This window comes from Orbicella faveolata, unplaced genomic scaffold, assembly GCF_042242905.1.
Source record: "Orbicella faveolata isolate gen_17 unplaced genomic scaffold, um_ofav_v1 contig_3, whole genome shotgun sequence".
Taxonomy (NCBI): Eukaryota; Metazoa; Cnidaria; class Anthozoa; order Scleractinia; family Merulinidae; genus Orbicella; species Orbicella faveolata.
In genome coordinates, this window is record NW_028301558.1 from 2,801,531 (window position 1) to 2,828,307 (window position 26,777).

General features: G+C 38.9%; 2 protein-coding genes across 3 annotated transcripts; one reads left to right on the top strand and one right to left on the bottom strand.

The window, feature by feature from the left end:
- The first annotated feature begins 25 nt into the window (after positions 1–25).
- On the top strand, positions 26–25,744 carry LOC110049462 (glutathione synthetase-like). 2 transcript variants are annotated; one of them, XM_089298721.1, is made up of 15 exons: positions 1,995–2,104; positions 2,224–2,316; positions 13,873–14,191; positions 16,770–16,845; positions 17,825–18,012; positions 18,210–18,243; positions 18,784–18,857; positions 18,958–19,038; positions 19,331–19,414; positions 19,970–20,039; positions 20,412–20,533; positions 21,078–21,147; positions 21,781–21,862; positions 22,516–22,702; positions 24,715–25,744. In XM_089298721.1, exons 3-15 carry the CDS (start codon positions 13,923–13,925, stop codon positions 24,836–24,838), a joined length of 1,461 nt encoding a protein of 486 aa, XP_089154847.1. In that variant the 5' UTR covers positions 1,995–2,104; positions 2,224–2,316; positions 13,873–13,922; the 3' UTR covers positions 24,839–25,744. The 2 variants fall into 2 exon arrangements, with proteins under 2 accessions (XP_089154848.1, XP_089154847.1); XM_089298722.1 differs by lacking the exons at positions 1,995–2,104; positions 2,224–2,316 and adding an exon at positions 26–268.
- LOC149106065 (uncharacterized) lies at positions 11,109–12,855 on the bottom strand. The gene is made up of 3 exons (XM_089298339.1): positions 12,629–12,855; positions 12,280–12,473; positions 11,109–11,689 (listed from the first exon to the last, which is right to left on the bottom strand). The coding sequence occupies exons 1-3, from the start codon at positions 12,853–12,855 to the stop codon at positions 11,109–11,111; spliced, it is 1,002 nt and encodes a 333-aa protein (XP_089154465.1).
- Positions 25,745–26,777: the final 1,033 nt, after the last annotated feature.

A 26,777-nucleotide genomic window follows, 5' to 3' on the forward strand; every position in this document is an offset into this window, starting at 1 on the left:
ATAATTAATTGGTGACGCTATTTTGGTATTCTTGCCCCTGGACCTTGCTCGAATTACGCTCAGAGAACCCGGCATTAAATTCTTTAATATTGGCAGTTTCTATATACAGTGCGAGCTTAGCGCAGTGAAATTATACCATCTTTCGCACAATTACATCCGGGGTTCCAATCTTTGGCTCTGAACTGTGAGTTGACCACACGTAGGCCGCAGTCTGGGGAATCGCTTCAGCGCTGGACGAGTAAATACGATCTCCAACCTTAAAAACAAGGTAACAGCTGATTACAGTGTTTTTGTTTTCGTTTTTTTGGAACTTAAAAATGGCCTAAGGCGATATTTTGATAACCGATTTTTACCGTGAACAATTACGGTAGTGAAAAACTGAGGGAAAATTGAGATTTGCATTTGTAGGTGTTAACTTGGGTGTTATCGAAAAATGGCTCTGTTTGATCCGTTGTTTTATCGTCATTGGACAATTTGTTACTTCAAGTGAGCATAAAAAGTTCCAAGTAGATTTATTGGGTTTGGCCTTTTAACCCACATTTCAAGTAAAGAAATTGCAACCCGCATTACCCTAATTACCTGTAGCTGACGTAATTTTTAAACGATAAAATGTTTCCTTCTCGGACAATTAGTTACAAGTATTTGCTGAATTTGGTATCTATGTCTGAGAACAAACCTGTGAGACCAGTTAAATGAAGTAGGGAACTGGTTAAATGTCACATAATTCCAAAGAGAAATTTTCACGCATTTTGCTTCCAATATATTTGGGTCTGATACATGAGAAATTCGACTCTGACACCGGTCTTATTGACTGATTCTGAGGTCATATTTTACTTGGGAGGCAATGAACTTAAGGACACTTTGAAGGTGCCGTTATTTCCAGTGAACGCGTCTGAATCTCAGCTATAAACACAATTTACCTTCCATTCGTCGAAATATTTTAACAGAAACATCTGCTTGCCCCACGTTTTCTATAAAACACTGTCAAAGAAACGTCATTAAACAGATCTACCGCTTTTGATTGAACAGGTTACTGTTTCAACTACCATAAAGCTTGGCAGGTATTGCTGAAAAAAAAAAGGAATAACAAGCAGGGTTTTCTTTATACGAAGGCATAGCAGGGATGTTCGCAGCTAAACATATATACGTTGGAAACAAGGTGCATATGCAATGTTGAGCCACGTAGAACTGATAAAAGAGAAGCTGAAAACCCGAATATTGTATCTACGCTTTGCGTACCTCTAATTGTCACGCACATGAGCACAAAGAGCACGTCCGGGCTTGTGTTGTTCAAAACACATTATTTTTATTTGCCAAGAATACAATACCGAGGGTTAACTCTAACTCTTTTTTAGAAACTAAAAAATGACCAGGGAATTTCCCCCAGAGCGTTAGCCTCTCAGAACGGAAATTGGGTCACACGATGCAAAGAAATATTCTTTTGAGTCGAACACAAGACCACACGAGAACTCGTCTCACTCTCTCTCTCCCTGTGGTGCGCGAGGGAACACTTTTTTTACAGGTGCAACCATGTAAGTTTATGGATCCATTTTAAATTTTTGTCAGAAATAAAGGTTACTTATCGATTTCGAATGGTCAGTTGCTTGTTAAAGCATCTAACATTATCAAGAATAGCAATCGTTACATACATCGAAACGTCGAATTACGTTACTCCTTATATTACTTATTGATTTCTAGTCTAAAATCAATGTTCTCGGAATAGAGCTAAATTAATGCTCAACTGAGTTATAGGGATGTTCCGCAGTCTTACTTGTAAACTTTATTAATGCCTTACCGTTACACAATGTAAACTTAAGTGCATTACTTTCAAATCTCCGGGCATTTACATGTAAAACCTCGGACAGATTTATTTTTGGACAAATTTTTGTCCGAAATTCAGGAAACGCTTCTGACATCGTGGACCAACAACATGTTTGGAATCATAACCCTTACGTCGAATGTCACGGAAGTTCACCAAATATGGTCATACCCGGGCAAACGGGTGGTTCAAAGTCACGTCATACCGTCGCTAGTTGAATAAAGTGTATCAACGACGGACAGACAAGGCGGAATTCGCAAATTTCGTCCCTGTAGAACGTGGAACGTAAGTTAAAATTGTGAAGTTATTTCCACGAATAGCCTGTATTTTGTTTTTCTTTCGTCTGCTTTCTGCCGATCTTGTCGATCAGCATGGTAGGCAACTTCTTGATGTTTACCTTGCAGAACCGCTATCGGTACGGCTGATAATGGATATGTACAGGAAGTCTAACTGTACTTCATATAGAGACCACGATTAGTTGGCATTCATCGTGTCAGGTACATGGGAGCATGTATTAATCTTGCTATCCTCACAACACCAAGTATAATCTATGGGGATATATTTTGAAACTTCCTTGAGATATTATTTGGCCCGCCAACCTTTGAAAAGCAATCACCACACAATGGCTGCGAAAATAACGATATTTCGGCTTCTTGTATTGATTTAAATTTAAATTCACGGTCTAATAGCTAGACACAGCTAGACAAGACCGTTGCCGAGGCAATATCGGAAAAACGCTTCATTTAAAATGCTTATTTATTTTTTAATGCATAGCCTCCGACGGGAACTTGAAATCAATATTAAATTCAAAACGTTTACCGAGGAAAATGCCTCGGTTCCCCTCCCTGAAATCATTCATTAGTTCACATAAAAATACTGTCTGTTCTAGAAACTGCGTGACGGCTGAAGAAATCAGCTACATGAGCTTACATGTACGCTGACTGACCGACGCTGATGCTGCTCTTTGCAATTTCCGTATTATGAACAAATCTTACTTTTGTGTATCATAAATTGCAATTTTGAATAATTAGTTTGACCCAATTAGGCTTTTGTCGATTGTGCTAGAATAATCTTTGGCATAGCGAAGATCTATGTTTACAAACATTGTCTTTGTTATTTAAATGTTCAAAACGTTAAACAAAAGAACTCTTTGTCTCACCACCCAATAGTTCTCTGGTTGGCATATTAATAACAATAGGTGACGTCACTGATATCTTTGTTATGCTATAAGTTAGCAAACCGGGCGTAATTTTTAGCTTTTGCTAAATTCAGCACTACTAGTGTATTCTGGCTTTTCTGCCCTTGACGTAATGACGTAATTTCGTTTTGAATACCGTAAATACTAGCGCCCCCATCGAATAAGCACCCCTCCTATAGGTCAAAATTTGAAATAAGCGCCCCCCCTCCCGTCCCCCCATTTTGTGGAGGAGTACTGAGACAACAAAGGATGTATAGTTTTCGTCGTGTAGTATTAGATTTGCACACTGTTTCAGTTTGGGAACACGTTAAGTGAACGAGTTGAACATGTTAAGTATGGTGCTGTGCTTTAAACTTTAAGATCAGTATTTTATACCGATAAACAGCTTATGTTGTTGTTTACGCGCAGATGATGTATTAAAAAAAATAGGTCCGCAATGCGTACGCGTGTTTAATGCGTTTTCAGCCAACTGGAGCCATAATCATAACGAGGGAGCCGTCCATGGAGTAGTGGAAAAGATTATAAGTTTTAAGCATGAAATGTTATTGACAGACGTTTACCGACAAATGTCAAATTAACTTGTACATGAAGTGTCAAGATGGTTTCCTGGAATTACTAAGCCTACTACATAAAAGTCAGTAACTGAGAAAGTTAGCCCCAAGTCAACGCCTTAATGGCCTTGAATTACACTGAAGTTCTGATATTAAGTTTTTACCATGGCTGTAAAGGGAATATAGACATGTTGAACAACAATCAATTTGCATGGAGAATTTACAAGGTTCTTTCATTAAAATATAACTGTAAGTGCAATAAAAAGAAAGCAATAATGCTAATCACTGTACATTTTGTATACTTCTTACGATAGCCTGTTGTAAGTTTGCATGTTGATCAATGGGTAGTTGTTTGTAGCATGTCTGCTGCACAGAAGAGTGTTTCTAATAATTAACTGAATCAAAATCTTCAAGTGGTTGTCAGAATACAATAGTTGGACAAAGAATTATGTGAATTAGCTCAACTCCTCACATAAAACATATTGATGAGACGTTGATACAAAGTTAAATACTTGTATGAAAAAATAATAATAATAATAATAACAATGGAGAACAGAGTGTTCCATTTCCCATTGCCCAGTGTGCCTGACTTTGGCTTACTAGATTCTTGCACTCACATCTGACATGACATGGTGCAGATGTCTTGCGTTGTTGTTAGTATCAAAATTGTTCAGTGCCAACTTTAACTCAAAGTGTAAGAACATGTTTCCAAAGCAACTGTCCTCAACTTTTCTGTACATTAGTTACTTCTTTGTAGGTGCAGGTCAAAATCTTGGTATTTCGTTTGCTTTTGCATCTGAAGGTAAATGTCAGCACTGTTAATTTTGAATTTGCATTTTACATTATGTGTGAAACTCAGTGTTGCTTTGTTTCACTGGATCTGTTTATAACTCACATAATTATGTTGAACTGCAGTAATAATAGTCCAAAAAACACGTGAAAGGGTACAAACATACAGCAAAATTGTATAATTAGTTATTTTTATAGCAGAAATCCGACTTGTCAGGTCTGTGCAAGACATGCAAAACTGTCCCACTTTCCCTCTTTCACTGATAAATAATTATTGACTACAACATTTGGGCAATAAATCGCTTAGTAAAAGATTTCATGTGCAGTATTGAAGTATAATTTTACTCTTTGCTTGTGTATTGACTTGCTCATCAAAATACAGCACATTGACTCATAATAATATAGAGCAATACTTTGTACATCAAAACATCTATTAAGATATATCTGTTGTATTGCATTGCATGGTATGCCATAATAGCCATTCCCTCCATGAGATGGGCCTTCAGGGAAACATAATGGTAGTTGTATTAATTATCTTGGAGTGGATATTTGTTTTTATAAATACAACTACCATGATTCCCTGCAGGCACATCTCACAGAGGGAATAGAGCATTTCAAGGTATTGTATTGTATTGTACATGTATACATCTATCAAAAATTGAAAACAAACATGGAATGCAGTGTATGACGTTTGCAAACTGCAAACTACATTTAGGCCTAAATAGTGGCCTGGTTAGCCTAAAAATCACTCTGCTTAGCCTAAATATCACTCAGGCTAGCCTAAATAATGCTCAGGTTAGCCTGTTTACAGTTAGCTCTCGGTAGTGGAAATGAGGATGCGATAATGAATAAAAAGTGTGCAGTCTAGAAATGTCATAGACCCCCTGGATGTAAGTCAGCTAGCTACGTGTATCAGTCTACAGCAAACAGTCATTTGTTCATACAGAATATCTTGAAGAGCTATATAGGTTATTTCCACTAATTATGTTCAGAGTGAAATAAGTTTGCAAATTAATATATTCTATTTGATGAGACAATTTAACACATTGCTCACCAGTATCTTCACCAAAGAATGTTGCATTCCCTTGATTTGTAGTCTACAGACACAGTGGTCATTGGACCAATCATATCAAATATATATATATATTTTTTAATAATTTTAATTTACAAAACACAGTTCTACAATACTTACTTACGTTACTTACAATACGGGTTACTTATGCTGGCAATACAATACTCAATACAGTTCCTTACAGAAAATACAATTACTTGCGATACGGGCTACTTACACTGCTAACAGTGTAATACTCTACTTACATTACTTGCTGTACATACAGTTACTTACAATACGTTATACTGTATATTGACTTTGAGGAGGGAGGAGTACTTCTCACTAAAACATTTAATTAAGACAAATTTTCAAGATTGTATTTAATGTGTAGCTTACTGATAAAATCCTGAATGGAGATGGCCAGGCTATTTAACTTGCTTGAATAAATATAATGGCGCATAAATAAGGTAGTGTAGTTGAATTTCCGTATTATTGCTATGTCGTGGGAGCTTGTAGTAATACCGAACAAGGTCTCCTCTGTGATAGGAGAAACTTGACACGCATTCACTTGGTTGAACCAGTTCAAGACTTTTTGGGTAAACAATTTGGTAAACATACATTCGATAAAAGAGTGCTCAATTGAATCTTTATCTCCGCAGTATAGATATTTATCGTCCGCCTTAATACCAAATCTGAATAATTCTTTCTTAGTTACTATCGTTCTATGGATTAATTTAAATTGAAACTCTTTGAGTTTAGTTTCCTTACAAATGTTTTTTAGTGATTTAAAGATCTTAGTCCACACGTCCTTTTTTAACGAGAGTTTTTCGCTCCAACGTTTAGGGCCCGTTTGATCTTCGGTGTGAATCCTGACGTTAAGCAAATTATAAAAGTCCTTTGACTTAGCCTTGTACAGATTAATTTGTGTGGATTCGTTGAGGGAAAAGATATTATTTCCGGTAAAAAATGATTTGTTGATGACGTCGGAGCACTTGGCTAAAGACCTTAAGCGTTCCGGAATAGCGCTAACAACTTGATGATACTGTAAAAAATTGGATTCACAGGAATATTTATCACAAAACTCGCGGAATGTTAAAAAATTGCCGCTTTCATTCAATAGGTCATTAATCGATAGAATACCCTTTTTAAACCATTCACTAAGGAAGATGGGTTTCCCGTCCACCAATATATCTTTGTTATTAAACAAAACTAACTCCTGCTTTTGATCATACGAGTAAAGAGTTTTTAATTCGTTGAAGAAGTCTAGTATCTTATAGAAGGGCGGGAGGTCTTTAGAATAATTTGTGTCGTAGTTGCACCCTAGTAGAAAGTTTAACCCTCCCTTTCTTCTGAAATAGTGCTCTGGAATAATACACCAATTACTATTGTCCGAAGTCCGCAACAGTCTCGGGATCCAGGCGAGTTTTAAGGCTTTTAACATAATATCAAAGTCGGTCATGCGTATTCCACCATTGTCTGGATCTTGGTAAAGGCCTGATCTTTTTATTTTATCTTTTTTGTTTTTCCAGAGGAACTTAAAAGATTTTGTTCTTACAATTTCCACAATTCCTTTGGGAACATCCACATTAGAGGCCGAATAAATAAGTTGCGATATACCCAAGGTTTTAATTAACATGGCTCTTCCAAATATCGTCAAGTCCCGTGAACTCCACATATCCAGCTTAGTTTGCAACTTTTGGATCTTTTTGTCGAAGTTGAGCTCGTTATTCTCCTTAATATTATACGAAAAATATATCCCCAATATCTTAATGGGGCTGTGGAACCATTTTAAATCCAGAGGCTTACTTCTATTACTTTTCCATTTCCCCAACCAAAGCGCCTTCGTTTTCTTTACATTTAGCCCGGGGGGGGGGGGGCACTGCCATATATGGGCTATATAGGTATGTGCCGCTGTGAAGGGTATGGTTTTCAAGCAGTTTACTCTAGGAAAGGGTATATAAATCAGAGCTTTTGGGTCTAGAATAGGGTATCATTTTTCACAAAACTGACTGGTTGGTTGAAGATTTCATCTAGACTAAGGAAACCAGGAATTACCACTCAAAAATATATTAAAAAAATCAAATCAGCAAGTTTAAATTTACGCAAATCAGCCTCAACAGTGTCGATAGATGGGGGGATTTGGGGGAGTTTTCTCTAGTATAGGGTAGCAAAATTCAGCTGAACTAACTCTGGTTTAGGCTAAGGGTTCCAGGGTCCCAGCGGCACATCCCCACCCAGAAATTCCCAAAGTACCTCCCCCGGGACATTTAGGGACAGACCAGCAATTCGTTCGAAATCCCCAACAATTTTCAAGGCCATTTCTAAAGATTCTATGTCCGCATTGAATAGAGTTGTATCATCAGCGAATTGGGACAGCTTGATTTCCTTCCCGAAGACTTTGATTCCTCTCACGTTGGAATCCTGACGTATCTTATTTGAGAGTACCTCCGCAGAAGGAATAAACAAATAAGGGGAGAGTGGGCAACCTTGCCGAACTCCTTTTGATGGTTTAAGCCAACTGGTTATAAAACCATTGTTTTGTACCGCACTTTCTGTGTTCGTGTAGAATATCTTCATCCAGCGCTTGATGTCACTACCAAAATTAAAATGGTCTAGCGTTTTCATTATAAAGGGTCATTCAATCGAATCAAAAGCTTTACGGAAGTCTAGGGAGGTTAGAATGCCAGGTGAGTTTTGTAGACTCGTATATTCCGTTATGTCACCTATAAGTCGGATATTTTCCCCAATGTATCTCCCTTTTACGAAGCCTGTTTGGTCAGAGTGGATCAGGTTTGGTAGTGTCGGTTCAATGCGTTTGGCTATTGCTTTTGACGCTATTTTAAGATCAACATTAAGCAAAGTAATCGGTCTCCAGTTTGAAAGAACTAGGAGTGACCCGTCTTCTTTCGGAACTAAAGTAATTATTCCCCTTCGTTGTGAAATGGAGAGTTCACCTTTCTCGTGCGCTTCGTTGAAACTTGCTATTAAATCGTTTCCTAAAAGATAAAAAACAGGTATAAAATTCAACGGTAAATCCATCTTCCCCCGGTGCTTTATCATTCTGAAAGGTTTCTAGTATCTTTTTGCATTCTTCGTACGTAAGTGGACCCTCCAAGGTTCCTTGCACGTCCTCTGAAAGCTTAAGCGATTCAACATTTTCAGTGAATGTGTCATGAGCACTTTCAGAAAAGGTTAAATCCGAGGTATATAGGTTTCTATAATAATCTACAATTTGCTCTAGAATCAGTGTCTCGTTGCGCGTAATAGAGTCATCTTGTAATCGAAGTTCACTGATAGTTTTTTTTGTTGTAATTACTTTTTTCAAGATTGAAAAAATACTTTGTTGGGCGTTCACCATTTTCTATCCAGCGGCAATTTGCTCTAAACATTGCCTGTTTTCCTTTTTCTTCGTAAATTGACTTAAGTTCCGTTTTCAGTCCGTCATACTCCCGTAGTACTCCATCGATGTAAGGAGAAGAAAAATTATCGCAGATAATAACATCAAGTTGGTCTATTCTACGTCTTAATTCCTGTTCTCGGTTGCTGATACATTTTGCTTTATTTTTGGAAAAGGAAATAGTCGCAGATCTGATTTCCATTTTCATTAACTCCCAAAAGAGTCTCTTATCCGTCACATGGCTATAATAGGCACCTTAAGATACCAGGACGGGACGAGCTAGGACGGCTACCGGAAGCAAATTCACTCAACCGGGCATGCGCACGAGAACTCTCGACTCATCTCTCTGCCGTCCTCATCTCGTCGAGGACGGCATTTCGCCCAACCAGCCGTCGTATCGAAAGCGTGAGTATTTTGCTCTTGTTTTGCCTCGATAACTGTTCCAATCGACTTTATTTTCAGTTATATTGATAGGAATGTTTATAAGGTTCACAGTTTTCGTGATTGTAGTGTAGAACACTACGCTGAGATACGAAAATGTGAATAAAAATATTCCTTGTCTGTTTGTTTGTGTTTCTGGAGTCACTGTTCAGACGCTATGACGAGTGAGCAAGCTCAATACAAACTGTATGCATTGAGAATACATCAGTGTAAGTACAGTCGATAAAATGTTGTAAGAATGAATGCCATGGAGCATCTATCGAGCAAATAAAATACACATTTTTAAACTGACGTTTAGTTTTTGTATGCTACCCGGAACTTGAAGCAACGTTTGTTTGATTTTTATGATGCTTGTTACAATTGCAGATGGAAATTGAAACGTTCACCAAAAGTCAGGATTTTTCGGCGACAGAAATCCCAAACGCTCTAGTGGTAACTGAAAAGCCATCTGAAGCAGGTCGATCAGATTGTTCGTTTAATTTTTCATACGGAAATTATGGTTTCTCTATTGAAATATTGACAGATGTTTGCTTCACTTATACAGAAAAAGAAATTCAGCATCGCTGTTCACTATCGTTTAAGCCTAATAGGATAAGATTTCTACCATCTCTTTTATAGTCTAATGGATGTCATTGCTTCTGTGAATAGCTTGTACGAGGTTCGAATTATTGACTTCGCCGTCCTTTGCGAAAATGCACATCTTAAGCATTTTGTTTTTGGCGACACTACGGTACCCGCGAAAGTTTCTCGCGTCCACTGCCGTTGCCGTCCTGGCCTTCCCGTCCTCGTATCTTAAGGTCCCTAATAACTGCACGCGTGAGCGTATGTATCACGAACCCTACTCACATACTGCATGTCATTCAATAGGGTGTTGTTAAATTTCCAGAGTCCTGGTCCCTGAGCAGGTTTGTTGGGCCAAGATAGCGAGATATAAATTGCGTTATGGTCAGGTGCGATAGCATGGAAAATTTCCGAATTCTTTACATCCCCAGAGAGATTTTTTGCAATTAAGAAAAAGTCAATCCTAGATTTAAGTTTAAGAGATTTTGATTCGTACGTGAATTTGCGTAACTTTGGATGTCGCATTCTTTGAATATCCACTAAGTCAAACATTTCCATCGTTGCCAGAATGCGATTACGGTAACTGGACGGTTTCCACGGTGCACCTCCGATCTTATCTTTTTTTGATAAAGTACAATTTCAGTCTCCCCCGACAATTAGCGAGGTGAGCTCTGATTTATCGATTATGCAATTGTTGAGCTCTTGCATGAATTGGAGTTGATTGGCCTGGTCATTAGGTGCGTAAATATTGCACAGTGATAGTTTTTGTCCATTAAGAGTGACTGTAATAAACACTATTCTGCCCGAGTCATCGGCATAAGAATAATCAACTTTTGGTTGTACAAAGGGATTAATTAAAATACACACACTTTACTATGCATGGTGCCATGTGAGAAAAATAGCTCGCCACCCCATTCTTTTCTCCAAATATTTTCATCGGCTCGTGCTGAATATGTTTCTTGTAAAAAATAAATGTTTGCTTTTTGATCTTTTAGGTATGAAAATATACTCCTCCTCTTGATTTGATCTCTGATTCCCCGAACGTTCAATGATAAGATGTCAAATTTGGACAAACTACCCGTATTCATATTACACGATAGAAAAGAAAAAAAGGAATTAAATTACGAGAAAAAAAAATACAAAAACTCACTAAAGTATAAACAATCCAGACAACGCACACAGACAAATACACACAACAACACAAAAGAGAACAACTAAACTTTTTTGCAAGTAGGGTAAAGAGATAAGTCACAGTTCCAAACAGAGTCCGTCCTCTCTCCCAAAATAATTCTAAAAGCAGGCTACAGATTCTCGAGGTCCTCTAATTCGATGATTTTGATGGGTCTCCCGTTCGGCGAAGTCTTCACGTAAATTGTTCCGTCCATCGACCATGCGCTCAATAGTTCGCCATCTCTACGTTTCTCGTTAGCTCGCGACATGATGCGGCGACGATAGGAAGTTAAGTTTTCGTTGATGAAGATCCTTGTCGTCTGTACTTTCGTTGCGTAGGAGGAGTCGGGGAAGAGGTCGGCCAGTTTGACGTGTTTAAGTTTTGTTCTAGCTCTGTAGAGATTCGTCTTGGCTTTGTGACTAATAAATTTTGCAATTATTGCTTTGTTGCCCCGAGTATTTAATTTATGGGAAATTTCAATGTCATCGGAGTTGACAGGAACCTCTAGCGCTTCTGCTACTTTTAGGATGGCCTCTTCTGTGGAGTTGTACGCGCTTTCTGGAATTCCATGGAATTCAAGAGAGTTTTTCCTGGTATATTGTTCTAAACGGTCTTGGAGGTCGTAAAGCTCTGCTATTTCCTCTTGTTGTTCATTTATTCGTTTCTTCGCATCGTCGAGCTCTTTCTCCGTAGCTGCAAACTGTGTCCTGGCTTTCGAAGAAAGGGAGAAAACGACATAGTGACTGAGAAATGGATAATAACTTAAGATTACCTTGAAAATTAGAAACCAACTCGCGACGGAAAGCTGTCCAAATTATTCGAAACAGAAAAAACGGCAACGACAACACAACATGTAGCGATAGGCCCAGGAAGTTATGGCAATGTGGCCGCATTTACTTGAACGCTCGAACGACAAGTTACTCGAACTCTGCTTCCATGCACACGAACGACGTGAACCAGCATTAGGTCGCCATTGCGCTCATATACTTGGTGTACGGCCTTCCCGATTTAATACGATGACAGTGCGAAATAACACTCGTGACGATTCATTTCTTCGGGACCTCCGAAGTTTTACACACGGGATGGTTTAACACGGAACCGTTTTCAACATATTTGTTTAATGCGCATGCGCATTAAACACAAAAATGATCATGTCAGGCCACCATTGGGGAAAAATTAAATAAGTGCTCTCCCTCTCCCTCGATTAAGCGCCCCCTCGAATAAGCACCCCCCATCTCCTCCTATATTTGAAATCAGCTCCTTGGGCGCTAATTCGAGGATTTACGGTATACTTCTTTTACCTGTTCTGTTTCTAAAACTTCTGTTACTGTTGTCTCCGGGCCGCCTTGGGTCGGTGTGATGTTGCTTGATCTTGGGTCCCGCGTATACGTACCACTTACGCGCGTACCGCCGCCTTAGCTCATTTGGTAGAGCGCCAGTCTGCTGTGCGGGAGGTCGAGGGTTTGAGCCCCAGACCGGACCAAGACTCAGGGTCCTAAAATAACTGAGGAGAATTTACTGCCTTTGTAATTACATCTGCAAATGGTTAGACGTTCAAGTCTTCTCGGATAAGGACTTTAAACCGTAGGACCCGTCTCCTGCATCTTCAGTGTTACAGGGTTAGCAGGGGACGTTAAAGAACCCACACACTTATCGGAAAGAGGAGGGCTCGTAGTTCCGGGTGTGGTCTGGCCTTGTCTCGCGGGTTGGTGCTTTATGCGAATTGTCCAAGAAGAATTACTGTGACTACGACTTTGACTAATAGCGACCTTCTTTGACATTGGACATCCATGATATGGGCAATTGACACTGTCAAAAAAAGTGATCTGCGGACCAGTAACACGTGACCATATTGCGGGTTCAAGTTTAGAACTCATCGAGGACACGTGTTTTATGGAGTTGACCGCTGGCCAAGTGCTGGTTTTCGATTGGATGGCGAGGCTCATGTCAAATTAATTTGCTGTAATCAGGACTAGGTTGTTCGGCAGCCGGTTAACGCTAACCCAGGATTAAAAGTTTAACCGAAGTATAAACTTTTCTTGTATACAAATGTTTTTCAATGCTTTTGTTTCGAGTAGTTTGAGATTTATATTCAAACTCAAAACAGAAGGCCAAACTATATACAGAAAACCTCACTGCAAAGTAACAAAAACAAAACTCAAATCAAAATTCTCGCTTTCCCTGGGTTAGCTTAATCGGGCTTTGAACAACCCGGCCTAGGAGCTCTGCGTTTAGGCTTGGCTAAATCTATATGTTACTAATATTAGCTATTTCTTTAGATGGACATGATCATCAGATATTGATATTTATCTACAAAATGCATGTTGAACAATGGCTTCTACTGGAAAACATTATTTTATTTATCAGCTCCTCCAGACATTTCTCAAATAATCTTTTCATTCATGATGATGACGGCACAATGGCTGAGACATTTTCTTTTTGAAAACAAGTTGCTTTGCTCGCCTGAGTGTTTTAATTTTACGCTCGCCGGAAACCTGTTCACGGGCTAGATTTTATTCAACAGCAAACACCGAAGCGGAGATGATTGAAAAAATTAACTCGAAAACTCAGCTTTAGCGCTGTAGGTCGCGCGAAAGCTACTGATAACCGCTGTAAGTTTTGTTATTTTGTTTTCAGTTGTTATTTTGTTGACGTTCATTGCTTCCAAAAAGAATTGTAATTCAAATAATGAATTTATTGACCGGGCAATACAAGTGTAGAAATAAGTTAGCCCCACCATGGGGCTATTAATTTCCAAGAACGTCCCACGTGGGGTGGAGGGAGGAGAATAACTGGGCTTGTAATTGACGGACGAAGCTATGTATGATGTACGCATGTCAAACGTTTGCATTCACTCAGAAATGTTGCTGAAACTTACTGTTTTTGTATTTCAGATTTCCTATAATATTTTAGGGGATTCATAATCAAGCAAGATTCTTTCAAAATGATGGCTCGTCTGCCACATATTAGCGACAACGAGGTTACTCAGGATGAAGTAAAATATCTTGAGAACGAAGGCAAGGATTACTGCATGTCACACGGAATGGTTTATAAAGACTCTAAAGGAGAAACACAACACATTCCCTTCACTCTTTATCCATCACCCATTCCACTGAAGCTTTTCACAGATGCAAAAGAAGTGCAGACAGATTTTAACCTGCTTGTACACAAAGTGAGCCGGGACTACGAATTTACAAAGAACGCGCTTTTGAGGTATTGTACGTTCTGTCATGAGAAGTTACAATGATCCCCATTGAATCAAATAATATTTTTTTAGCTCACGATATGAAATTGTGCAAATACAAAAATAGGTTAATATACAATCTTGTGCTTCTGCTACATTGTATCTACAGTATCAGTTCCACATTTTAAAATAACGATAATATGTACTGAAGTGTGTGTGTGATGTATGCATGTCTGTTTGTTTAGAAATTTTGAACTTTTGAAATCAATTAAAGTTAATCAAAATGCGCAAGAAAACGATGTCAAAGGGGAATCTCTTTGCAAGCATAGAACGTGATTTGTAAGCTCAATTAATAATGCGGGTTGCGTTCGTTGTGACGGTGGGATAAGATTCTTTGGAAAGATATCGTCCTTTTTGCTAGCCTCTTCCAGGTGTTCGGTTAGTTGGGGGCGCAGCGCGAAAACCGGCGAACGAAAAAATAGGGGAGAAGCACTTTGTCTCGCCGCGCTTCTCCCCTATTTTTCGTTCGCTAAGTGTTTTTCGCGCTGCTGAACACCTGGAAAAGGCTACCTTTTTTCCAGACTTCATGACGATACCAGGCTCTCTTTTACTGTTGTCGTTGATGCCATTAATTATTTCTAGGCCTTTTGCTAAAAATTGAACCCCATTTTTGAAAACAAACAACCACAAAACTTTCAAATTAAAAACCTAGGCAAACATATCCCGACAAACTGTGCTGTCCAATAATTTTTTACAAAATGCATTTTAAACCGGTGGGTCAGGTGTACATTTCGCGTTAAAACGTACCCATAACGTTTGTTGCCTCTTTGTTGTACGGACAGTCCTGTGGCAGAAGCACCTTGAAGAGGGTTTCAATGAGATTGTGGCTTTTATGGCTACTAACAACGGTTAATATTTTGGATTTTTTAAGGCTAACGGTTAGTTTATTTTCCTAACGGTTGGCAGATATATCTTATAAATTAGTAACCATCGCTTAAAAAGTTAAAAATTAATGCATGTTCGTTGTACGATCGTTCCGGGATGGAAAAAAGTACTATTATAAAAATTGTAGACTACTATGGCCTACTACTATAGTAAGACAAGACATGTCTTAACAAGAGATCTTGAAATTTTCGTGGCTAAATTGTTTTTTACGGTTAACACTGGTCAGTGTTACGGTTAACGGTTAAAAATTTTCCAATTTTTACGCCTAAAGGCTAAAGTTTTGGCCCATTTTATGGCTACAGGTTAACCCCAATAAGACCATCTTTGAAATTAGCTGGCTTATGTAGAAAAGTAATCTCAGATGATGATCTATACACACGTTTTCCTGGGATGTAAGAAAAGTGCGGTTTTTTGCGCTAAGTGAACTACAACCTTGGAGTTTACGACTCCTAAAGGCCCAGAGACATCTTCCTCTTCCTAGTTCGTCACTCGTTTTTATTTAGAGATTGTTGTCGCCACAACAACTGAATCCTCAACTGGTGAAATTTCATTGTTCTGGTGGGATACGACGGAAACGACTTGGTTTTCTTAAGCCCTGGCCAAACGATCGCAACATGTCAACGCAACGTATCGCAACATTGGCTACCCCGTTGCGACGTGTTGCGACAGGTTGCAACATGTTGGGTGTTGCTGGCTCAAATTTGAAAATGGTCAAATTTTTCATGCAACATTTGTGGATGTTGCATGATGTTGTAGTCGTTTGGCCAGGTCCGTCCAACAATGTTGCGCCCGGGCATGCGCACTAGTTCGATTTTCAATACCCGGCCAAACGATCGCAGCATTTCAACACAACATATGCCAGCGCTGTTGGCCCAGCATTTGTATGCTCCTGCCAAACGATCGCAATATTTGAACGCAACATATCGCAACATTGTTGGGAGCAACATGTTGCGCGCGTCTGACCACCGTGTTGCGACATGTTGGGTGTTGAAAATCGAACTAGTGCGCATGCTCTGGCACAACGTTGTTGCACGAACCTGGCCAAACGACTACAACATCATGCCACATCCACAAATGTTGCATGAAAAAATTGACCAGTTTCAAATTTGAGCCAACAACACCCAACATGTCGCAACATGTCGCAACACGTCGCAACAGGGTGGCCAAACGCGCGCAACATGTTGCGCCAAACAATGTTGCGATATGTTTTGTTGAAATGTCGCGATCGTTTGGCCGGGGCTTGCAATGAAACCACATACAGTGGAGGGCGGTTAAACACATATTTAATAATGCTGCAGATTGTTTCACTTGCTGTTCGGTTTTTGGCGATCCAGAAGAATCTCGATAATTGTCACTCACTACGAACAGTATTGAGTGAAAACCGCCCAGTTATAAGTGGCACTGGTAAAACCCTGATTTTTCACCGGCAAAACCTGTCAAATTTCCATCTCGCTGATTGGTTTAGAAATTCATGGTGTAGCTTGCTTAACACCAAATTTAGTAATCATCTTTCTTCAGTACAATGTATGGTATAAGAACATTTTTTACATATGTATATATTAGAGATCACTGTTCTAAGGTAATGACGATTTATTATTATCGGTTACATCTATTCACGTTTAATTTAATTTTTTTTTATATAATTAAATTTCCACAACTTAGCACAGTGGCTGCTGATCCCTTTACATCAAGACTCTTTGACATTTATGAAAAAGTCTGGGAACAAGGAAATGCTCAGGTTAGTACAGTCAAGCTCCCTACCCCACCCCTGCCCCCCCCCCCCCACCCGCCTCTCAGTTCCTGACGGCAACGATCTTCCGCCCATCATTCCACTAATAACGGGCTTCGTATTGTTTCTTAGACTGTGATAGACTTGAGGCCGATTATGACGATTATGATTTTTCTTCATCATTAAAAGTAGAAAACCAGTTGATTCAACCAGAAAAAATAAAGTATACAGTGAAACCTGTATTAAGCGGATACCCTCTATTAAGTGGACACCAGCTGAAGTCCCATAATTTTCTTCCCATATTTACTGTAAAATAAACCTGCATTCAGCGGACACCTCTGTTAAGCGGATGCGGACACCAATATTAAGCCATTTTGTTGCACAAAACCTGCGACAAGCGGACACTTCAAGAGCTTTTTACTTCTAAAGGTCTAGGCGAGACTCATTTAACATTGTTCAGCGATGTCGTTTTATAAGCAAAGTGATTATTCCAGACTGATGCATTGACTGACTGGATCGGACATTCTCCTATGAGCAGTGTTTGATCTTACACTGTGTTACACTGTGTTACAAAAGAGTTGATAATTAACTATTATTGCACAACACCCTGTATTAAGCGGACACCAGTGAGTGTACGTCCCAAGGGTGTATGTTTGGGCGAAATGAAAAAACATAAATTACTGACACTGAGCAATGAGCTAGTACTAGCTTGCAGACTGCACGTCAGTGGTTATCTTGACGTCATTCAGGTCATTCCGTTCTATACAATTTACTTTATAATTTACGTTTTAAGTTTATTTCACGATGCAGGAAAAAATTATGCTTTTAAAGCTGCTATTCTAAGGCGTATTTCTCGCCATTTACTGCCTTTCTCTGGGCTGAGTTTTTCCATTTTAATTCAACCAAGTAAAGCTCCGCCGAATAATAAGCATACGACATCGGAGAGAAAGAAGCAAGTGATAAACTGTTTTATTTTGTTTTCTTTCAGTCAATCTCATTAGGAATTTTTCGGTCTGACTACTTGATTGACACCACAGGCGGGTTACTCGATCAATGTTGCAGTTGTACTAGCAGTAGTGATGCCTCTGCCGACTCCATTTACATCAAGCAGGTTGAAATGAACACCATATCACTCGGTGGAATCTCGTTTTCTTGTCTTGTTCCCGACATGCACAGGTAATTGGCGTGTAAAATGTTTAACTGTCAAGGTCATTTTCTTTCATTGCTTACCCTTTATCTAGACCGTATTTACAGATTGTTAACATTTTACTGCACTCTTCTAACCAGGAATACTCTATAAATGGTTTAAAACGGTTAATGGTGGCTAGAAATGCTCTTTACTCATGACACATTTTTCGTCCTTCACATTTCAGATATCTTTTACATTCAATGGGACGAGAGAACAAGGTAATGTTATCCCTAATTTAGAGAATTTCTCTCTGTTATATTGACGCTATAATACCTAATAATTGCTAGTCGGATCAAGTGCACCTACAAAATATATTAGACATTTTCTTATGATAAGAGCTGATCCATTATAGAGGGGAGCGGTTTGCGCAATTTTTCAGCTTCAGATGTGGGAAACTTTTCTCGATTTGTTACTCGATTAGTTTTTTTTTTTCTCTCGGCTCGGGAAGCCAGTCGCAGTGCAGGATTTGATTCATCTTTGCCGCTCACGGAACTCGCCATGTAATAATTACTGGTTATGTAGTCATACCTTATCTCATGATCAACACTTTTGTTCTGTGACACACAGTCTCGGTCACATTCCAATAGAGTTTTGTTCCCAGGCGTGATTCTCGGGCTCTCAGTCTCCTCTGGTTTATCGGCCGTGTTAAGAGTATCGTCCAAGACCAATTGTTTCGGCCAAACCTAAATCTCCTACTCTCGTGCACTGAGTTAAATATCTTATGTAAGTTAACGATTTGTATTGTGTCCTTTCTCAAGGTGCCTCCAAATCCCGCATTAGATGAAGCAGCTGGTGCTCTCATTAGGGCCTGGGAACTATATGGATCAGACAGGTTAGAGCAGTTTCTTATTGTTCACTTGTTTGTTTGTTTGTTTGTTTGTTTGTTTGTTTAGTTTGTGTAGTTAACAGCCTTGCTACCGTTTTGTTTTTAGTGCTGTCATCATGTTCGTTGTTCAGCCTGACGAGGTTAATGTTTATGACCAAAGGCTGCTGGAATACCGTATTCATGAGAGGTAAACACTTAATTCTGTTCACTCAATAACACACATGCAAAGGATTAACAATTGCTTTTAGATATAATAACAAGTCCAACCATTCTCTAGATGTGGACACGCTGAACATCTCCACGATTTTATCAGAATACATTCTGACAAAACGTGCGTTAATTTGATAGAGGTTTTGTTGCCCTAATTCTTGTACCTGCAATGCCCTCACGTGAGAACAAAAGCTTCTAATTATCGGATTCTTTTCATGTCTCTGAGTTTCTTTTTTCTATTGCTTTTGTACGTTTTTCTGTTTATGCAGGAACAATGTTGTAAAAGTGATCAGGCGGAGCCTTAACGACATTTTTAAAGACGGTAAAATGAGCAACGATAAATCCATCTTTGTGTAAGTTTCTTTGTTAATTTTTTTTCCTTTCGAGACTAACGCGCTCATAATCGTGGTCTATCAGCGAATAATCGATCGTGACCGAGCCAATCAGATTCGTGGATTTACAACACAACAGCACACGATAACTGCCTACTATTAATCAACAGCTTTCAGCGAATCAGTCAGTGCTATTCAAGCAACACGTACAACTGTTTTAGAGCGGTTTTCACTTGAGTGCGGAAAAGTGATTGATTTTGCATTGCTACGCTTTACGATTGGCTTAAAAAATTCGCGCCACTTTTTCGTCCAACCAGAAGTAAAACTAAAACCAACTGTGAGTCGCTTGCACGCATTTTCCCGCGCTTCGCGTCAGTTTTAATTGGTTCACAAGATTGCGTGTGTGCTTTGTGATTGGCCCGAGTGATCACTCTGGTTTTACGACTCAGTTGAAAACCGCTCGATTACAAGACTTGAATGGACTTTGTCAGTAACTGATATATTCTTTACATAACATTCATTTTGTCGAGAGGGTCTGTTGAAGTGACAATTATCTGTTCTGTTCTTGGTGAACAGGACTGGACTTGAAGTTGGCGTAGCTTATTTCAGAGCAGGCTACACACCCAAAGACTACCCCACAGATAAGGTAAGTTGATTATGCATAATATAAACAGTTGGTACCAGTTAAGTTCTAAGATAAGAAATGTAGCAAGAACACTGGAACTTAGTTTAGAGGACGAGAAGTCTCTCTAATTCAGTTATCTTCATACGCCAATTTGCTATGTGTGTATTTAAAGCATACAAATCCTTACCTCTTTCTACATGGCCAGGTAGACGTGTAAACGTATCCTTAAATTTTGAGAATTAATTGATCATTAAAGGTTTATTGCTACAATGGAGATCGCAAGTAGTAACAAATAAAGAAGTGGTTGTAGCTAAGTGAACCTATCAGTTTTTGTGATGTATTTTGCAGTCTAATTGTGAGTGGTAATAGTTCAACAAGTGCTTGGTGTTTCAGGAATGGTCAGCTCGTTTAACATTAGAGTTGTCTCGTTGTATTAAATGCCCTACAGTGGCGCATCATTTGATGGGAACCAAGAAGATACAGCAAGTGCTAAGCGACCCTGGGGTCCTAGAAAGGTATAACTACGAACCTCTATACTAACACTACATTTACATAATCCTTCCCCAACCGTCCCGTAAAGGTTAGCTTAGTAATTGGCTCTCCTTAAATACACACCGAAGCCCCGAGATATTGCCTAGATAACAACTGCGAAACGCGTCTCTTATATTATACGGGGAACACAACTGGCAAGTATTATATCTATCCCTTGCATTCAAATCAAATGACCTACCACTCGGTCTTCTGTATGGGACGAGATGCAATGGTCTCCAAGTAGGGGATAAGTTAGGAGTTGTTCAAAATGGTTAGTTTGTCACCATTGGGGTCCTTTTACTTATATTGGCAACACCCTTAGTAGCCGTCAGCAATTTTACGAGGTGATAATAACTAATCTGCAATGATCCTTAGAGTTCAGTAGAATGAACACTCTTACATCTGATATAAGAAGTGTGGCAAACAATCAACACATAGTGGCCTGATAGTAAAGATTCTTACTGCGATCGCATTCAGATTGTGCTTGTGCCATACTCTGTAAGCAGATCATAACATTTTGTTTTCCAGGTTCCTACCCGACAATGAGTCAGTAGGCAGAGTGAGAAAAACCTTCACTGGATTGTATACTCTAGACCCGGTAATGTCCGCTCAGTTAATGACTTTTTTTATCAAAACAATCTTTTTCCTGGATCATCTTGGGATCTGAGGGTCCTGGCAAACGTGGTAACATATCCCACTGGCAGTGAACCCTCCGCCCCCCTTTTCGTTCACACGCCGGCACAAAGTTTGTTGCAGGAGCAAATTTTGCTTTTTCGTAGCGAACATTGCTTCCAATTTTTTTTTTCTCAAAACAATCTCGTTCCCTTGCAACGCAACAGTGTTTTCCAGTTGGACATGTTTGCAAGGGCTCTAAAATAGTAAGTGTAAAACTGTCGTTCAAAGATGCGTTTTTTAACAATATTTTCTACACTTTTCCCACACTTTTCCCACTCTAAGGTCTGTTGTTTTGTATCGCTCACATTTTGCAGCGGACAATTGCCAAAACACATGAATGGTGCGTACATCAAACTGATTCAGTGGTAACGTTCTCAGCAGCGCTAGTTAGCCAGTAACTTTCAGTTTGTTTTCTGATGGCATGATGCTGAAGTGGCAGCTTTCACTATACTTATTGTATTTCTTCCTGGTTAATAACTAGTACTGTTGGAAGATAATTCTGTCACGTTAGATCTGAATTCGTCTGAATAGGGTGAAATTTTTGCTGTAATTATAGGGACCCAAAGGCGATCATTATATAGAGTGTTGTCTTCAGATGGTAGATAAATGTGTTCTTAAGCCTCAGAGGGAAGGAGGAGGTATGAAAGCTGGCAATAATGATTTATACCAGGTGGTCGTATTGTCTAAAACCCATTAAATAACTAGGTTAAAATTAGTTGGTTTTCGTCCTATGTATCACTTAGAAATAGATGAAAGTTTACGAAAGGTTATCATTTGCAAACTGTAGCGCTGAGATTGCACAGGACATCCGAGTTTCGTCAAGCAGCCAATCAGAAGGGTACACACAGAAATATGAAAGTGGACCTAACATATGTAAAAGCTGTGGGGAGTTAATTTACTTGTGCAGTCGGTGGTCAGTGGTTTTACACTAAAAACTTGACCAGTGCACTGTCCAGTGCGCTATCGTGATTTGATTTATACAGATATTGTATTGCTAAAAAAAAGACAAACCAAAGCTTGAAGGTTGCCAATAGTTTTGAAGCAAAACAGCAGGCGGCTTGTGATCAGATAAAAACAGGACAAAATGAGACATTGCTGGTTTTGGAGATCTCGTCGTTTCAAAATTAATGTACTAGGCAAACATTAACTGCGTTATATCACAGCAAAGCATTATACCTTGGACGTGTAAGGATGTAAGCGAAAGAAGTAGTTGCGTCACATGTCACAACATTGAATTGGTTACCTTGACATTTCTTCTTCTTTTTCTTTTTCTAATTATTCGACTTGGCAGGCAATAACATCTACGGTGAAGACATCCGTCGCACGTTACTTAACAACTCTGAAAACAGGACTCAGTATATATTGATGGATCGTATCTCACCTCAAATTACCAAGAACTTTATCGTTCGTCAGGAGTGGACAAGTATACGTCCTGCTGACGTCATTCCTGAGCTTGGCATTGTGGGTATTTTTATCAGGTAATAAGCTTTTAAACTTAAGTTTTTAAAATTTTTTTGGTATTTTTTATTGCAACAATAACATTACATGACAAGCAAAAATCACGTACTCTTCTTCTACTGCTAACATAACTTACGATTTAACAAAACTAACAAATCTTACAATACTAACATTATTTACAGTTTATTAATATCTTACGTTAATTGCATGTAGCTACAATAGGTGGCTTTCTTACATAGTTTATCTGTGATTTAGATTTATGTTTGTCAATTTTAATTTTATTTGTCAGAAGGCATCCAAATAAAACTCCTCTTTCTTGAAGCAGTATATAAATAATAATTGGCTATAATCATGCAGAGATTTAAGCCAAGACGACGAGCGAAGTTATCAGTCACATCATATATTATTTCATTTTCATCGAGAGTGATCGTACCTCCGTTTTTGGTTCCACCAATTAGTAAGAGAGACCAAAAAAGTTGAGCTTCAGAACAGGTTACAAAAAGATGGGTTGACGTTTGTCTTTCGCCTCAGAGGTGACATTTATCATGTTTCTTCATTGAATTTCTAAAAAGTGTCGAGTGGGTAGAATGTGATGAATAATCTTGCATTGGAAAATGGCGAGTCTGGTGTCTTTGGTAACATTCAACGGAAGACTATAAATGAGTTGTATTGCATCTTATTATTTTAGGTTGCCTTCTTTCATCCTTTGTTCAGCTGTAGGCGTAATGAATTTACCCTTAACAAAGAATTTAGTTGCCGATTTGCAAGAAAGTTTATTCAAGGATATCTGATCCTTCACAGAACGTTTTTCCAAAGGTTCAGAAACATTTCCTTTGAAAATATTGATTTGAGGGACTGCGTGGCATTGACCGTAGTATTTCAAGAAATTTGTTTTAGTTTTGAACTTGCTACAGAATTCGTTAAAAGTTAGGAACCTGTTACCTTGAAGAAAGTCTTCAATTTTGTTTAATCCAGTATCGTGCCATTTTCTATCTAATAAATGGAATATCCCTCTGTATTATTTTAATGTGCTTTTAAACTAAAGTACTGGCTGTCATTTGCTCCCTAATGTAATCAGGTTTTCGTGGTAGGGATAAGCGTTCTACAGTTGTGTGATCATCAAGTGCTCCTTAAATGCGCCCATCCAAAAAATCGTTTGCCCAAAAGTATATTTGAGGCGTATTGTCGGAATTTTAAGGTTTCAATGTAATTTGATTTGTCTCTTAGGCCTGAGTAGGTGAATCTGGTAGATAAGTAGGCAAGTCTGGTAGGTGAATACCTAAAGACAAGTGCATGTTGTGTATTGGGGTTTACAGCGCGTTCGAGTGGCCTGAATAGTACCTTTTGATTGAGTCAATTCCTTTTACATTACTAATGAATTGAACAGTTCCAGGTATTTACCAATGTGATTTATCTCACGTTGCAGTGTTGTAGAAAGATAGTTTCTAATAGATCTTATATCGAGAAAGCGTGACGCCCTGTAGAGCCACGTTTTAGCTTAAAAGATTGTTCAGTGACGATTTTGTTGTCTTTCTTGTCGTGGTTGCGCTAGTAGGGGCATTGAATATTAAACGTGAGACTTTGCTGGAAGACGAGACTTCGAGCCTGAAACATTTTGACTTGAAAGTGCTTTAAATGCGAGTGCTAGGCGTTCAGTCCTAAGACTTTCTTGGTCTTGCAAAAAATTGACACTCCAAGACTACCTGGTAAAAAAAAAAAGATCGAGACTGTGAGATGCTTGTAACCTCCAAAAATACGAGACTGTAAGACCGCTGAAATTCGACGAACTTTTTTCGAGACCCATGAGTTTTGAACTACTATTCTCTACCCCCTTTTCAAGTGAGCTATCACAAAATATTATCCAGTTTGTCGCTTCCGTTCATGTTTGCCGCTCAGCTAAAAAACAAAACACGAGGAGGCAATAGAAAAAAATCTATACCCATAAATTACAGTTTCAAGTATGATAACATCATGTACAAGCATTAAACTAGCATTAAAGTTAGTCAATTGTTTAAGTTTAATTTTGTTTCAGTCGCGGAGATGAAGTGCTGGTCAACAAAGAGGGAGGTTACCTAGTAAGGACCAAAACAACTGAGCATGCGGATGGTGGAGTGTTTGCTGGAAGGGCTGCCTTTGACAGTCCATATATGGTATAACAAGGACATATGTGTATCTTTGTGAATTCAATAGTAACAGTTAGGTTAAACTGGACCTTGATTCTCAAATCATACTCGTTGACAGTGTGGTGTGCTTCCTAAGCAGTGAAGGGGTTGCCATTTTCTTTTGTTAAATTTTGCTTGTAGTTATCAAACCCGTACTTTTTACATAAGATGACAAATTTCTTCAACTTGAAAGTATTATTCGATAGCTTTTATTTGAATGGTCAAACAAGGATTAAAGTTTCATCTGTAGATTTAAGACGAAAAGCATCCGACAGCTGATTGATAAACTTAAGGTTTGACTCTGAATGTTGAGCGAGGGTCACCACAGTAATATCACTTTATTTCAGCAGTACATTTCTACGTGAGTGGTAACCATTGCTATAGTTATATAAGCATTGTAAAGTAGTGCATTAAACACTTGCAAACAAAGAACTTAAGGAAAAATGTCTAAATGTAATCGAGTTGCCACGTTAACGATTTTTTCCTCCATCTTTTTCACAATTCATACACAAACAAAATGAATACGAATGTGTCGTATAGCACCTAGAAGACCAAGCTAGAAGTAGTGGACAGCGAAAATCAGTCATTTTATTGCTAGCCGGTTTGGTTTTAATTACCGTACTTTTTAGTTTTCACTCACGCCTATTATACTTGTCATTTCCACGCTATGTATGATTGATTTTTGATGTGGGCTATATTCCGGGTTAATTTTAGAATATAAAAAAGGGTAAATATATATGTGGATGACAAGGATGAGGCCTGTTTTATGTTCATAAGAAATAAGAATAAGCATATTAAGAAATTTTCGGTAGAATTCATTGATTATTAGAGATGCTCCGCTAGTTAGATATATTCTGATTAGGCGATTTTGTTGTACAATAAATTTGCATTTTTGATTGATTTGTTGACACTTAAGGCTGATTAGATAAAATAAACAGCTTTTGAATCAACCTCGTTCAATTCCCAGGGCTTGTCCCTCACAGATTGGGAGGGGCGGCGAAAGACCCTGGCATCGGCTGGTCATAAAGCGTAGGACCCGTCTCCTACATCTTCAGTGTTACATGGTTAGCAGGGGACGTTAAAGAACCCACACGCTTATCGCAAAGAGTAGGGCACGTAGTTCAGGTGTTGTAGCCTGGCTTTGTCTCACGGGTTGGTGCCTCATATAGGGTTAACATCATTGCATCTTTTCCCCTTGGACAGAATTGTCCAAGAAAGATTGCCATGTCTATGTCTATGTGATCATCCAACACTTGAAAATTCTGGTGTGATAAATTACGATATGACGAAGATGTGAAATAATTTCCAAGCAAGATGGCGGAATTGCAAGGTTTTGGTTATGTTTTTCTGTGCTGCGACGCTTTTCTATTGGAGAATTGAACCTCTGAGAGGTTTTAATGCTTCGGCTAGCTCGGTTTGATTTTTATCATCTCTTATATTTCTATTTTGCAAAACAACCTTGCGCATACACAGCTACGTTTGAATCATGTGGTCTCAGAACGAGCATAAGAGATACTGATAAACCTAACCATCGAGCTCGAGAGACAAAAGCTCGACCAAATTGATGCAAGAAACAGGAACGTCTCTACACGTATGTATAGCTTTCGCGAAGTAAAGCTATTGCAGTCTCTGAAGAAGTGCTGGACGAAGAATAAATATGATACATGCTTGATACGTACTTGCAAACAGTTCTCATCCAACAGCCCGGCCCGGCGTCACAATATCAATATAGAATGCGAGTAAGCAAGGGCGGATTTAGGGGAGGGGCTGCGCCCCCTTTTTTTCTTGTATTTTTAAAGCGTTTTTGTAACCAACAACATCAGTCCGTCTAACCGTCTTTTGAGTGGTATTATTTAATGAAGCTTTCCTTTTATTTTATTCTCGGAGCTTTCCTTATTTGAAATACATTTTGTGTTAAATGAGATTTTACTGC

What these genes read in the sequence shown, in the direction of transcription:
- LOC149106065 (XM_089298339.1), bottom strand. Translation starts at nt 12,855, where the DNA reads ATGAGTTCTAAACTTGAACCCGCAATATGGTCACGTGTTACTGGTCCG. An exon ending in AGCCCTCCTCTTTCCGATAA is followed by an intron (nt 12,474 to 12,628) that starts GTGTGTGGGTTC and finishes CAGTTATTTTAG; the next exon opens with GACCCTGAGTCTTGGTCCGG. An exon ending in AAGTTTTAGAAACAGAACAG is followed by an intron (nt 11,690 to 12,279) that starts GTAAAAGAAGTA and finishes TTTCTTCGAAAG; the next exon opens with CCAGGACACAGTTTGCAGCT.
- LOC110049462 (XM_089298722.1), top strand. Translation starts at nt 13,923, where the DNA reads ATGATGGCTCGTCTGCCACATATTAGCGACAACGAGGTTACTCAGGAT. An exon ending in GATTGTATACTCTAGACCCG is followed by an intron (nt 21,148 to 21,780) that starts GTAATGTCCGCT and finishes CTGTAATTATAG; the next exon opens with GGACCCAAAGGCGATCATTA. An exon ending in GCCTCAGAGGGAAGGAGGAG is followed by an intron (nt 21,863 to 22,515) that starts GTATGAAAGCTG and finishes TCGACTTGGCAG; the next exon opens with GCAATAACATCTACGGTGAA.